Genomic DNA, 12,293 nt, shown 5'->3' with positions numbered 1-12,293 from the left:
AGCTCCAGCCCAGGGTCCGCTGCCTCCTTCATCAGCCTTGAATGTCAAACTGGGGCCTTGTTGGAATGCCGATTCTGGAGCCCAGGAGTCTAAACACTGACAAGGACACCTCCCCCCCCGCCCCAATCTGCACCATGCTGCCTCCCTCAAATAAATTTGAGGACCGGAGCCTCAGCCCTTAAAATCAAGACAGATGGATTTAAGGGAAGAGAGAAAAATAAACAGCTGCTTTCAAACATCTGCGCAACTAAACCTCTTGGTGAGGAGTGGGTAGAGGGGAGAAGAGTTAGGTGTCTTGTTGTAATTAAAAGAATTAGTTAATTCAAAAGAACTGAGTAAAGCCGACAGGCACTATGAGACGAACAGTGCTTTAAATTTTTCTTAGCGCTTTTCATTTTTCACCCAAGTCTCACTATAACCCTGCAAGGGAGGGAAATAAGGCCACTATTATCCCCATTTGACAGAAGAGAAAGTGAAGTTCTGCGTGGGGAACCATTTGGCAGCACAGTCATCAGCTGTAAAGCTAAACTTTGACCTCAGTTCCATCTGACTCTAGAACCTGTTTAGTCACACCACGTCATTTCCCACAGCTGGAAATCTGCCCCAAAGCAGATTCTCCCCAAGGAAAAAGCAAAGAGAAAAAAATGCAGCAGAAATGATGAACCCTTAAAACATGACACTTGAGCCGTGTGTGGGTGCCCCTTTAAGAACTTAACACACAAACCCAACAGCCAAGGTGTTCAGCCAAAAAAGAAAAAAGAGAGGCATATTTCTAGCCTGCATAATCATTTCTGGACCGATTCCCACTAGCAGCCTCGGAGGGAACAGCGGCTCACCGCCTGCCTGAAGCTCTCCCAACCCCCGGGGTTGACAGCGCAGCTCTCGTGTGCAGGCAAAACCCCAAAACTCAAAACAAGAAGTGAAAAAAGTGGAGCCAGGAGAAACCCTCAGCATCCTCCACACCCTCGCAATCTGCACAATGCCAGTTGTAGGGTCCTGGGGTCGCCTGGAAAGCGACCTTAGGAGACGGTGGGACGAGGTGGACATTCTTGTGGACCCACTGACCCTATTCCTTCCCACCCAGTCCCTAAGGAAAGGGGAGAGGGGTCCTTATGAAGTCCTGGAACCGAATCCCAAGGCAGATACAATCCAGGCAATGTCTCCTAAGGAACAGCATGTCATCCCAAACTCTCCCCCCGGCCCTTCCCTCCAGGTCCTGTCCTCTGCGAAGATGAACAGGGTGGGGTTGGTAGGGTGTGGTAAACCTCAGGCAAGACTGGAGGAAATATCCGGCCATCCACCTACCCCAGACACGTTGCCCCGCCATGTGTGGGAGGCGCGATTCTGGCGCGCACCACAAGCGCTAACTCGGAACCCTGCGCCCTTGGCCATGTCTGAGGTTGGGGAGGGGGCATCGCCCAGGGATAAGCGCCCTGGAGGCAAGGAGCCGTGCCCGCCTGGAGAGCCTACCTTAGTTTTGGCAGGAATGATTTTCCTAGAAGACGTCAGGGAAGCGAAGATCGGGGTGATTCGTGGATTTCAGCTGGGGGTGAAGGAGCTCAGCCCAGGGGCGCAGCGACCCACTCAGCTCCTCCACACTGGGGGACTGTGGGCAGCACCCTCAGGACCCATCCTACCGCGGAGACAGTGAGGAAAGAAGGGCTCCATCTTCAACTTTCTCGGACGAAACTGCTCCGCTCCGTAGCTTGCCCAACCCTGCCCACACACCGGGTCTCAGGTTGGGGGAGAACCAAGGACCCAAGCCGCTCTCGGCGCGCGCAAAGCAGCTGCGCCGGGGCGCGCAGCCCCCTCTCCCGCCACCCGCCAACTTGAAAGCATCTCCCTGGCCGGCGCCTGCCTACTCCTCCGGCTCCGCAGCGGGGTCCCTGCCCTGGCCGCCCCGATGGCCGCGGCTACTGCAGCCGCATCCCCCCTGGCCTGGCCTCTGCCTCGCCCGCCCGGATCCCCACGCCCTGGCCCTACCGTGCAGCCTGGCTCGTGCCACGGCAGTGTCAGTGCACTGCACGCGTCCCAGCCGGCGAGGCTCCTCCCCGGGGGCTGCCCCGCGCGGGGCTCCGGGCTCCGGACAAGGCTCGGCCGGCCCGGGCGCTGGCTCGCCGCCGCTCGCGGCTCCCGCGCTGGCTCCCGCTGCCGCGCGCGAAGAGGGAGGGGTGGGGGGGAAACTCCCGGCAACTCCAACTCCGGGCGCCCGAGCTCCAGCTGCAGCCGCGCGCCCGCCGCCGCCGCCGAGTGCGAGCGCCTGCGAAGCAAACCTGCCCCCGCGGCCGCCTCTGAGCATGCCCAGTGCCGCCGTGGGCGAGCCCGAGCGCCCTGGCCCGGGGCAGAGTCGCGGCTGGGGGCCGGGGACCCGCCCCGGGCTCGGGAGCGCAGGGGGTGGGGTGGAGAGGAGGCTCAGCGCCGGAGAGGGCAAAGGGCCGTGGGGAAGCAGTGTGCGGCAGGCAGTGAAAGTTTCACGGGTCGCGGGAAGTTTGTGGGCTAGAAAGGTGAGCTGCTTCCCTGAGCCTCTGCAAGACCGTGTTCGAAAGGACAACGAGGAAACCTTTATTCTGCAGGAGAGAACTCAGCAGATGGGTTTCATCTACTGAATTCGTCCCTTTATGCCTAGAGTCACAAACTCAAAGAGCTAACGGGGCCTGGCTGGCGACGTAAATGAGCGAAACTGGTAGGAGGTGGCGAACTGGAGAGAGCTCCGGAGGCAGAGCGGCGCTGCTCTAAATGCCCATCGCTGACAAGGAAGAGTCTGGGCCTCCTTTGGCTAGAGTTTCTGATTTTTTTCAAGCCATGACAGACATTTCTATTTTTTTCATGTAAAATATCCTGATTTTTCAAGCTTGATAACAAACTCAGTTTTTTTAAAACACCCTGGACCAAACAAAACACAACTGGGTTCCTTCTCTGCTTTACCCCACAGAAGCCACTTTGAGGACCGTCATCTCTGCATTCTTTTAGCAAAGAGGCGCTGAGTGCCCACAGTGGTTTGGGAGGGCGCTGGAAGGGAGCCAAGGTGATTCAGACTGCCGTCAAAGTACAACCAGTCACTAGGGGAAATAGGTTCTCCAGAAGAGAGCTACAAGTAAATGCTGGGACATTCGAGAAGAGAAGTTACTGGTGTGCAAAGAGTTGTGAGAACTAACTTTTGGGAAACATTGTTAATAAAAGTACCCGAGTGGGAAGTCACTGCAGGATCAGTAACAGTGCCCTGCGGAGGCACTTTGGAGTCTCAAAATAAAGGAAAAACCAGTAATACTGACCCTGTCTTTGCTTTCAGTTGAGATATTTTTCGTCATTTTTTGCGTTAGTTACTTAAAATATTGCATTAAAACAGTTATCTTGATTTTGGAGTTCTTTGATGTCCCCTTAAACTTTCTGGCCCACCTCACCCTCTCCCAGGCCCTGCTGGAGTGTTAACTGGTGGCAGGCTGGTCTGCTGGGTTGGAGAAGGAAATAGCATGCTGAAATAAGAAAGAGCATGGGAATAGTGGATGGGGGCGGAGGCTGAGGACTGGATTGCCAGTTTGTGGAGCCTGAACTTCAGTTCAGTTGCTAGGCTGAGGAGCTAGCAGAGATACTGGGGAAGACAGCGACACAATCCGAGCTGAACTTTAGGAAGATGGGCTGGGCTATGGACCCAGGAAAGTGGTTTGGAGGGAAGAACAGAAGACATGGGGATACCCAGTACATATTCACTGTTTTGGTTTTATGAAAATTAGAGGAATTTCCCTAATAAATTCAGGTGTCTCTGCTTATTTCTGAAGAGGCTCATGGTGGGGCTAGCTCGGTGCCAACAGGTGGGGCTCTCAGTCCTAGTGTAAACCCCAGCCATTGCCTCCAGGTTTCCATAGGCACGTGGCTCCACTTTCCTCATCTGTGAAATGGAAGACAATGCTCACAGCGTTTTTGTGAGGATTCAGAGCAATAATGCATGTCAAAGGGCTTTGAAAACTCAGAGTTTAAGCAAGTATAAGGCATGGGTCTTGTCTACACATCATCTCTGTGAAATCTGAATTTAAACAAGGAAGTTCTGTGGCTTTACAAAAATTGCCTTAAGTAGCAAGCTTCTTTTATTTAGCAAGCTCTTTTAGTGTGTTCAGGATTCTGTTGACAAATCTTTGGAATCAGCTTTTGGGTAATTCAACAATTTTCTGAGTTAAAATGTCCCTGTAGTAGGTTCCATGGCTGGCCACCGTCCCTTCCACCACCTTCCTTGCCTCAACCAGACACCTGGGACTTACCTTAGTCCTGCAGGTGAGCTCACTGGTTGTGGCATTCAAGGAGAACAGGCCACTACTTATCTCTGGGAAGCATTTTAAGCATGCAGAACTCTCATAGAAAGAAAAAAGCTTGAGTGTTTACGCAAGAAGCCGCCCAGAGGTTATGGAAAGGAAAACGTACTTAGTCCAGGACCTGTCACATAACAGGTAGTTAAAGTATTTGCAGAATAAACAGCAATTTCCATCATCAAAATCTTCTGTACCTCTGTTCCATCTCCCACAGTTCCTATGAATTCTCATTATAAAAAATCACAATAATGATAAGGTTGTAAAGAAGAGCAAGAATAGCATGTAAACATTTATAAAGGGAGAGGTTCTGTGCTTTTACAAGTAAAATGCTTTGTCTACTTAAATTTTAAATTGTATTTGTTTTTTTAAATTATTTGGTTAGTAGTAAATAATACATGATGTTAAAAATAAGCTCAGTGCAAAAAAAGCCTAGTAAAGAGAAAAAGTAAATTTCCTTCCCCAAGAACTACTATGGTTGCCAGTTTCTTGCATATAGTTACAGAAATACCCTATGCACACGGGAGCAAGCATAGTTGAGTTTTTTCCTTAAAGTCCAATCATGAAACTATATAACTGAAAAACACCTTAGAGTTCATCTAGATACCAGATTACAGACTTTTAAACTACTATTATGTTTTGGAATAAAAAGGAAAACATGAAAGCCATTCACTCTTGTGAAACGTGTTTAATGTTTGCGGTTTATCACAGGACCAGATTGATATCTGGTCCTAGGAGTTGGGCCCATTTTGTACCTGGGGTCTACAGGATAAGTCTAAAGCAGTTGGGTAGGCAAAAAAGAATCAAAGAAAGAGAATTTCAGGCAGAGAGAACAGCATGTGCAAGAGCACTGCAGTAGGAGGATGTGTGAAAGGTTGGGAGGCATCTTAAAGGTCTTTATGGTTAACCAGTTGCTAACTCCGTAGACATCTTATAAGAACAGCTGCTGTCAAAAAGCAAACTGCCCCCAGCCAGAAACGTAAAACAATCTGGCATTAGGAAGCAGCCTACCACAGTAGAAAGGGCATGGATTTTATTTTAGACAGATTCGGGTGTGTACCTCTGTTTCAGCTTCCTCTTGCTATATAACCTTGCACAAAGGCTACACCTTCTCTCAATGCCAGATTTCTTGCTCCTAAAAAAGGCATATTTCTATCTACTTGTGGTTCTCATTGCAGGATTAAAAGGGAACACATGTGTAACATACTTAGCACGGTACCTGGCCCATAGCAAGTGCTGAATAAGCGTTGCTACTTTCATTCCATGACCGCCCATCTTGGTAATTTCAAGAAAAATGGGAGAGGGAAAACCAAGAGTGTATTTTGAATTTCTAATCCGAGCTACTTCTTAGAACCACTGCCTCTGCTACCAGCAATCATATTTTATCTCCACAGATGCAATATAGCATTCCAGTTTTCACAAAAGCAATTTTACATACATAGAAAGTGCTTTTTCAAAGATGTCTACCTTCTCCTGTCCAGAAGTCCTAATGTTTCCACCTATTGCTATATTTCCAAAGAAAAGGCCTAAGGGTGTAGACTAATAGTGTAAAGATTTCAGCATTGGTGTTTATTGTTAGGCCTCAATTGAGATCTAGTAAGACATTATACCGATACATAAGTTTAAACAGTGACTGGTTCTGAATTTTGATCACAAATAGCCAAGTACGACTCTTCTTCTCATATCTCTTGACTTGCTTGATTTAAGTCTTGAAGAACAGCATCCAGCAGAAAAATAAGAATCTTCTAAGATTGTTTGGCTCACCCTCTGCTGCAGCACAGCCTCCACCTTAACTCAGACCTGGTTTGTAGTATTATGTTCAGAGTTTGGTAGACTGAACCGTCCTAATTACTCCTTCTGTTATTTCGGCAATATTTTTGAAAGATCTATTTTTGGTTTAAAATGACTGTCTCCACCAAGAGCCAGAAAAGCTGCTAGGCTTTGGGCTAACAAAGAATCCTTTATTCTGCCAGGACACAAGCAAGTCAGTGACCACACAGAGCTGCTCTCTCTTCCCAGGCTCCTGTGTACTATGATCGGTGGAGGATAGAATGATGCCATCCATTGACCATCTGAGTGGAGAGGTCTCCTCTGTTACATATGCAGCTCTTTCTCTTGTTGTGGCCCCTGAGCTCTGCCAAAAGGCAAACAGTGAAAGAACCTCCCATTGCTCTATCTCCAGAAGCTCTTCAGGCCAACAGACCTGCCCTGCTGGTGGCCCAGTAATTTCACTCATCTTGGCAACCTGCGGCCTAGGACTTTACTGCTCAAAGTGCCCTTCTCAGTCTAGCAACTTGAGCATTACCTGGGAGCTTGTTAGAAATGCAAATTCCCACCTACCCCAGACCTGGTGAATCAGAATCTGCATTTTAACAAAAAGTTTAAGCATTGCCACAGGACCCCCAGCCAAGAAAGACAGGGAGAAAATGAAAAGCACCACAGTCTGTTTATACCAGGCAACTGGGTTTGCACAGATCTAATCCATCCTACTTGAGGCTTGAGACTTGCTGGAAACTTCTTTGTGTCTTCTATAGTGTCTGTCATGGTGGACCCTGGGAAAAAGCTTATTGATTTATTGAAAGGAAGAAAGGGAGAAAGAGCTCTATTATTGAAGTAATTATTTCTAAAAAAAACTGAGTTTGGCTCCAGGGCTGGACTTGTGCTTGTTTGAAACAGGAACCCAGGAACCATGTTACGTCCATCGTCAAAGAGCCCCAACACACTAGGTACGGAACAGTTTTCCAGAAGTTAACAGATCAGATTCAAATCCACCTCATCACAGCGCTCACCATCCAGACCTCTTTCTAGCATGCCTCTTTCTAGAATAGAGTCGTAATTCTCTTTCTGGGGCCTTGACTCCTGGCTGAGGTATGCTGTGGGCTCTGAAAGGACGACCTCTTCGCCCACTTTTTGTCCTACATCTATTCCCACTTGAAAGTTAATATATTCATTTTTTTCCTAAAAATCAAAAAGTATTTTTGAAAATCTTTTTTTGGGATTCTAGCATCTTTTCTTCATAAAGAAATCTTATTGAAAAATATTTAGTCTTCATAATTCAAGTTTTTGTAATGCATCCTTGACTACAAGTGATGGGTTTCTGGCTGCGAGGTACCAGTTACAAAAACAAGTCGTTTTGTTCCTCTTCCATGATGGCTGAGTCGATTAAAAACCTTGACTCTCAATCAGATGTATGATGTCATAGTCACAATAAGCATACCTTCCCGATAGACATCCTGGTGTCATTATAATTTTACCACACACAAAATATAATAGGAAATGTTCCTAGGACCTATGAGAAATTAGACATTACTAGTGTCAGTACTAGTGTTCCTCATAAAATTTATAATGACCCACATGGGGTGACTCGGTTGTAGGTCTGGAGGTCTCATAGAATATGCTGTTTGCTTTGATAAGCATTTAAAAAGCATGACCAAGATCAGTCAACTTGGGAGTACTGTAACATGTTATAATACTTTCAAAGAAAAACTGGTGATCCTGTGACCATCTCTGTGAGTTTCTTTCAAGGAAACAGCTCTCTTATAGCAGCAATAGTTACAATAGCAAAAATGAGTAACAGTTCTCAGGAAACAGGAAATAATTAAGTGTAATTTTGTCATATATTTGATGGAATATTATGTACTTTTTATAAACAATAAATGGGATAACTAACTAAAGACCGTTTATGAAGCCAGCTTAAAAAAGAATCAGTACATGAAATTGTATAAATGTATTATTGAAACTAATCACACATCCAATATTAAAAACTGACTCTGGCCCAGGCATTGTGCTAGACACTGGGGCTACAGCAGTGAAAATGACAAATGTGATTCCTGACATAGGGTTCTTGCGGACTGATGTGGGAGGAAGGTATGAAGCAAGTAATATACAGTTACAAACTATGACTCATGCTATGAAGTAAGGGTGTTAATGCATAGTAGGGGAACCTAAACTTGTTCAAGGAAGAGGGTGTTTGTCAAGGAAACCTCTCTGAGGAAGTGAAGGAAGAATCAGTTAGCCAAGGGAAGACTCGGGGAGAACATTCCAGGTGGAAACAGCAGAAGCAGAGGCACAAACCCAGAGGTGGGAAAGGGTTTCATGTCATCACATAAGTGAGGGAAAGACCAGAGCAATCGGAGCATGAGTGAGAGGAGAATGACATATCCTGAGGCCCCAGATCATGCTATGGCTTCAGGATTGATCTTTTAATCCTATGGGAAACCATCGAAGCTTCTTGAGCAGAGGAATGGCAGGGACTGACTCACATTTTAAGAGCACTTTGTACCATGTGGGAGATGGGTTGAACTAAATCAAGAGTACAGGAAGGGAAACCACTCTGGAGACCACTGTGGTAGTCCAGGTGAGAGAGATGAAAGTGGTTTGGACAAGGTTTAAAACTGAGAAGATAAGGAAAAGACCACAGACTGAGCTATATTCGGGAGGTAAGAAAAATAAATTTATTAACGGATTGACAGTAGCGATGGAAACATTAACTACAATTTTCATATTGTTTCCTGAAACCACAGGGTAGATGGTGATGTTATTTAGATATTTGGTATAGATAGAAATTTAGGAAGGAAAACTTAAAAGTCCATTTTGGATATGAAATTGAAATCTTGTCAGAGAACCAATTGGAAAAGTCAAATAGATAGTATACAGGTTTGGAATTCATAAAATAGAGCTGGTTGGAAATTAGATGCCATTAGCATTTAGATGATATTTGATGCTATTGTATAGAATGAGTACAGGATGGCTAGGGGGAAAAGCCCATTTCAGTCCCAAGGAAGTACAGCCTTAAGAGGTCTTGTTGAGGATGAGGAGCTATCAAAGGTGACTTCAGGCTGGAGAGAGTGGAGTAATTCTGGAGCAAAGAAAATAGTATTTCAAGAAGGAAGGTGTAGTCAGCTGTGTTGAATACTGCTGAGAGGTCAAGCAAAATGATGTGCTCCTATGAATAAAAGACAGTTGTTTTACTAGGGTGGGGGTTTTAGAAGTAGATTATTTTTTTTAATGCTTAAGCTTTATTTAATGCATAATGAACACCTACTTAACATCTGATTATTTTTGATAATTTAATTTCAGCAAGATAACACTCGTGATGAATTTACTTCATCTTGATCCCCAAACTTTTTGTTAATCATTATTTTTTGCGTCTCTCTGTTCATTGCCATCTTATATGTTAAACAGTTAACTCACTTATCTCCAGTCTAGGATTAACTTTTCAAAAGTTTTAAACGTGACCAGCTCTCCGTCTTAACAGCAAAACTGCTAAATGCATGAAATCTCTGCCTTATAGACGCCGCACAGAATGTACAGTTTGCTTCATATAAGAGATCATATAGAATGATCTGTAACAAATGATCTATTTCTTCCTTTAAGTTTATTTATAGAGTCTTGCCAAAAGTGTCCATTTGCTTAAAAAAAAAAACACTTTATTTAGGTAAATTCTGGTCTTAATTTGACAGATGTACATTTGGCAGAGAGACGACTGAAAGTATCTGAACAAAATGGTCCTTTTTTCTTTTACTTTCTGATATTATAATCAGGAACTAAAGAAAGGAAGTGAGATGGTTTGGACAAGAACTATTGTCTTCCCCGTTTGGGGGGCAGGAGGGGTGGGATGCGGCAAACCCCCACCCTCCATTCAAATACCTTGACTATTCATTTTCTTCATAATGACTCAGAGTGTCACCACCCTGGGGCACTCACAAATAGAATAAAAGGAAGAGGAAGGAGCCTCCAAAAGGACTGCTGTCAGCAAACTGGCAGCCCTCGGTTCACTTCCACTAACTTTTCGTCCTAATTATAGTGTTTGATAGTATTCTCACCTCAAGCACAGATTTCTTCTTGGCAAGAATTCAGATTTATGCAGATGGTCTTCTCGTAACCCTCCACAACCCCGCGACGCTTGCCAGAGCCCGTCCAAAGTCAGTCCCTTGCTGAATGCCTCATGAGACAGGATAGATCTCCACATCACTCGCTCATGTTCTTACTTTTCTGCCTCCTCTTATCTGTATCATTGGGCATATTCAAATAGGTCTCAAGAAATATGTCATCGTTTTTCTTTGTGTGATGGATGACAGAGCTTAGCCTACACAGCGCTGAGAATAAAGGGATGTTAATGAAGGGGAATGGCGAGAATTCTGGCAGCTGATGGAGAGAGTAAGCAGGGCACGTTTAAAGGTTTTACACGGCAGGTGCCATGGAGCCAGAGACCAGTGTTCTTAGGGAAGGATGAGTGTATTTTTTCCAGTGACATCCTTGACTCTTAATTTCCACCTAGAGAGAATTAAATACAGCAATGTTTAACTTGGATTTTGGGGCCGAGCCCTTGGGTGAGTGTTAAGTTCAGGTGCTCGGCTTCAGCGGCCCAGGGTCTTGCTGGTTCAGATCCTGGGTCTCGCTGGTTCAGATCCTGGGTGCAGACCTAGCACTGCTCATCAAGCCATGCTAAGGCTGGTGTCCCACATAGCAGAACTAGAACGACCTACAACTAGAATATACAACTATGTACTGGGGGACTTTGGGGAGAAGAAGAAGAAGGAAAAAATATTGGCAACAGATGTTAGCTCAGGTGCCAATATTGAAAAAGAAAAAAGCTAAAATTAAAAAAAAAACCAACCCCACAAAACTTGCATTTCTCCTTTTATCTATTAGAGGAGGCTTGCCAGGTCAGAGAGGAAAAATGTACATTTCTATGACTAGCTTCTCTTTTATCACAAACTGGCTTCTCTTTGGGGAGAACTATTCAACTGATTTCGGTTGTTCTTGGGGGTAGGCTTGCTGTGAAGTTGTCCAATTAAGTGAACAGATATTTTTCCTCCTATAAAAGGATGAAAGCTAAACTGGTACACAAGAAGGCCTGTTAGCACCGTGTGTTACTGGCCTCACACATGGGAAAATGATTCACTTGGTGGGATAGATTTAGTGGGATGGGAAAGAGGGAAAAGGTGGACCAGTAATTAAAGCAAAAACAGAATGTAGAAATGCCCATTTGAGAAGTGACTGAAGGTTTCTCTCAACCCAAGAATTAAAGTCTCCTGTTACAGGGTTTTCCATGTAAAGTCTTGTGGGTTACTTTCCAGTCACTGATTCACTTACTGTGATAATTAGGAGAATTGTTCCGCCAATCTCCAAACACTTTCCCTTCCTCTTGGAATAGAACCTATTTCCCTAACCCTCTGCCTTTGTTGAGCCATGTGACTTGCTTTTTGGTGAGTGGAAATGAGAAGAGGCTGTAAATGAAATGCGCTTGTGTAATTTTGCTTGATTTTTGTGTTCCAGTGATCTGCCATGAGAAAAGCATGCCCCAGGTAGCTGCTGCTACTTGATCCCGAACCCCAGAAAAACACAAATGGAATAAACTGGAACCCAATCCAAAGCCTGGAGCCGAGTCCTGTCATCCTGCATTCGAAACGTGACTTCCCAGCCAAACCAGGCTGGATCAGCCGAACTACAGTCAGCATAGATCCATAAGCATTTAATGTGTGTTCTTGTAGCAACCAAGCTTTAGGGTAGTTTGTTATGCAGCATCATTGTGGCAATAGCAGACTAATACATATACTTAGAAGGATTATGGCATAAACATAAGCACAGAAAAGCTACTTATCTAGCTTAATAGTTTTCCAGGCAAAGCCATAAAGGGGACAACATCAAAATTACCTAGTCAAGTCATTTAGTTTGAATGAATTGATCTCACTGCACATCTTTTTATAAAATGGAACTTATATAAAAATACATTGAATTTGAAAATAGTCATTCGAAATTAATAAAGTCATTTCATTTTCAAATATTTTTAGCAGAACTCCCTAAGACAAACATCCTTAAATAAGGTGGTTTTGTGTGAGTTGCAGAGCTGCAATTAATGCTATTATTTGCAGTAATTTCTCCATCCATCCATCCATCCATCCACCTATCCACAGTCATTATTTTTGTAGTTTATATAGTCATCTAGGAACAAAGCAATAGGTTTTAGGTAATTCACATAAGAATTTTGAA

At 44.7% G+C, this 12,293-nt stretch overlaps 1 protein-coding gene across 1 annotated transcript in view; it reads right to left on the bottom strand.

The window, feature by feature from the left end:
• STXBP6 (syntaxin binding protein 6) overlaps positions 1-2,367 on the bottom strand; it is a 230,603-nt gene extending 228,236 nt beyond the window's left edge. The window contains exon 1 of the mRNA XM_046655501.1: positions 1,984-2,367. Coding sequence (XP_046511457.1) covers positions 1,984-2,299 — 316 coding nt within the window. The 5' untranslated portion in view covers positions 2,300-2,367. The remainder of the gene's footprint in view (positions 1-1,983) is intronic.
• Between the last annotated feature and the right edge of the window lie 9,926 nt (positions 2,368-12,293).

The sequence above is a fragment of the Equus quagga genome, chromosome 2 (genome assembly GCF_021613505.1).
Source record: "Equus quagga isolate Etosha38 chromosome 2, UCLA_HA_Equagga_1.0, whole genome shotgun sequence".
Lineage (NCBI taxonomy): Eukaryota > Metazoa > Chordata > Mammalia > Perissodactyla > Equidae > Equus > Equus quagga.
Note: the sequence above shows the minus strand (reverse complement) of the source record. Positions and strands in the feature narration are given on the sequence as shown.